The sequence below is a fragment of the Neomonachus schauinslandi genome, chromosome 7 (assembly GCF_002201575.2).
Source record: "Neomonachus schauinslandi chromosome 7, ASM220157v2, whole genome shotgun sequence".
NCBI lineage: Eukaryota > Metazoa > Chordata > Mammalia > Carnivora > Phocidae > Neomonachus > Neomonachus schauinslandi.
Genome location: NC_058409.1, coordinates 6,570,994 through 6,572,423, shown reverse-complemented (window position 1 = coordinate 6,572,423; position 1,430 = coordinate 6,570,994). Strand labels below are relative to the sequence as shown.

The 1,430-nt window shown below is 68.3% G+C and overlaps 1 protein-coding gene across 1 annotated transcript in view; it reads left to right on the top strand.

Moving 5' to 3' along the window:
• Positions 1 to 160: 160 nt before the first annotated feature.
• WNT9A (Wnt family member 9A) overlaps positions 161 to 1,430 on the top strand; it is a 48,668-nt gene continuing 47,398 nt past the window's right edge. The window contains exon 1 of the mRNA XM_044917046.1: positions 161 to 231. Within this exon, the coding sequence (XP_044772981.1) occupies positions 161 to 231 (71 nt within the window). The remainder of the gene's footprint in view (positions 232 to 1,430) is intronic.

Sequence of the window (1,430 nt, the reverse complement as noted above, 5' to 3'; positions counted from 1 at the left end):
CCCTCGGAGCCCGCGCACCCGCGCACACCCGCGCACCCCGCGCACCTCGCGGCCGCAGGAGGGCCCAGCGCCGCCGCCCGCCAGCTCCCAGGGCCCGGCCCGCGCCGGCGCCCGTGCTCTCGGGGCGGACTCCCGGCCCTCCGCGCTCTCCCGCCCGGCGATGGCCCTGCTAGGATACTTCTTATTCCTCTACGGCCTGAAGCAGGCGCTGGGCAGCTACCCGATCTGGTGGTGAGTCTTCCTCGCGTCCGCCTTGGTCTCCCTCGGAGGGGCCGCGAGCCGCCGTCCCCTCGGGCAGGGCCCCGCCGTGGCCCGGAGCCCGCGCCCTGCCCCTCCGGCTTCGCGGGCGAGGGCGGGTTGTTTTCCTTGGCGGCCACTTTCGACCTGTTCGGGCCGGGGCTGGGACGCGGGTGTCGGAGCTTCCGGGGACATTGGTGTCCCGGGCCTAGAGGGGCCCCCGGCGTCGGAAGGGGCGCAGCGGCTGGGGAGAGGCGGGAACACGGTCCGCACAGATGGCACCAAGAGCCAGGCAGCCTGCGGCCAAACGAAGCCGGGAGGGCGAGCGGGTGCAGCGCGGGGGAGAGGGAGATGTTCCTTAAGGACCGTGTCTTACACACACGCACACCTTAAAACAAAGTCGATGAGACAAGACCGAACAGCTTGGAGCAGCGCAGTTACGTAAAGACAGCGGGACCCGCCGGGAGTCCCGGCCGCCTCTCGGGCTGGCTCCGTGTGTGCGTGTGTAGGGGGGTGTCCGAGGGCCCTCTCCGTCAGCCCCGGTCTGGAGCGGGAGGGAAAGGGGGCTGCCGTGGGAGAGCGAGAAGGCATCCAGTGTGAAGGCTCTTGAGTGAGGCCCCACGTCTGAGAAGGCTGGGGCTTGCATCCTCCACCCCGAGGAGGCACATTTCAGTGAGAACCTTGGAAATCTGACGATGGGAACGCAGAGAAACCAAAGGAAGGGTCCCGAGGGTCCACCGCACATATATCGGGGCCTGGAGGGAGTGGGGGGAGTCAGGGTTACCCTCCCTCTGGGTATCTAATTTGGCAGAGCCCCCATCCGCGGAGGTCACCCAGCTCGGGGGTGGGGGAAGGGGAGGAGGCGGTGTGCGGGGTTGCGCTCTGAGAAGCCCAAGATCTGACCAACATAGTTGGGGGGATGCGGCCAGAAGACCCGGAGTTGGGAGAGAAGGCGCCCCACACACATGCCTGCGGCCGCGCTCACACACACGCACGCACACACAGGAACCTTCTCCGACGGCTTGCCTGGAATTATAATAATTACGCCGAGGGGAAGGGGGGAGCCGAGCGAGCCGAAGTACATCTAATCCGATAATAATTTTTCTCTTCGAGACGGTCCAGGAGCAGGGGCGCCCGGGTGGGGACGCGGGTCCAGGCGCAGCCAGGCGGGGCGGGGGGGGGGGGGGGGGGGG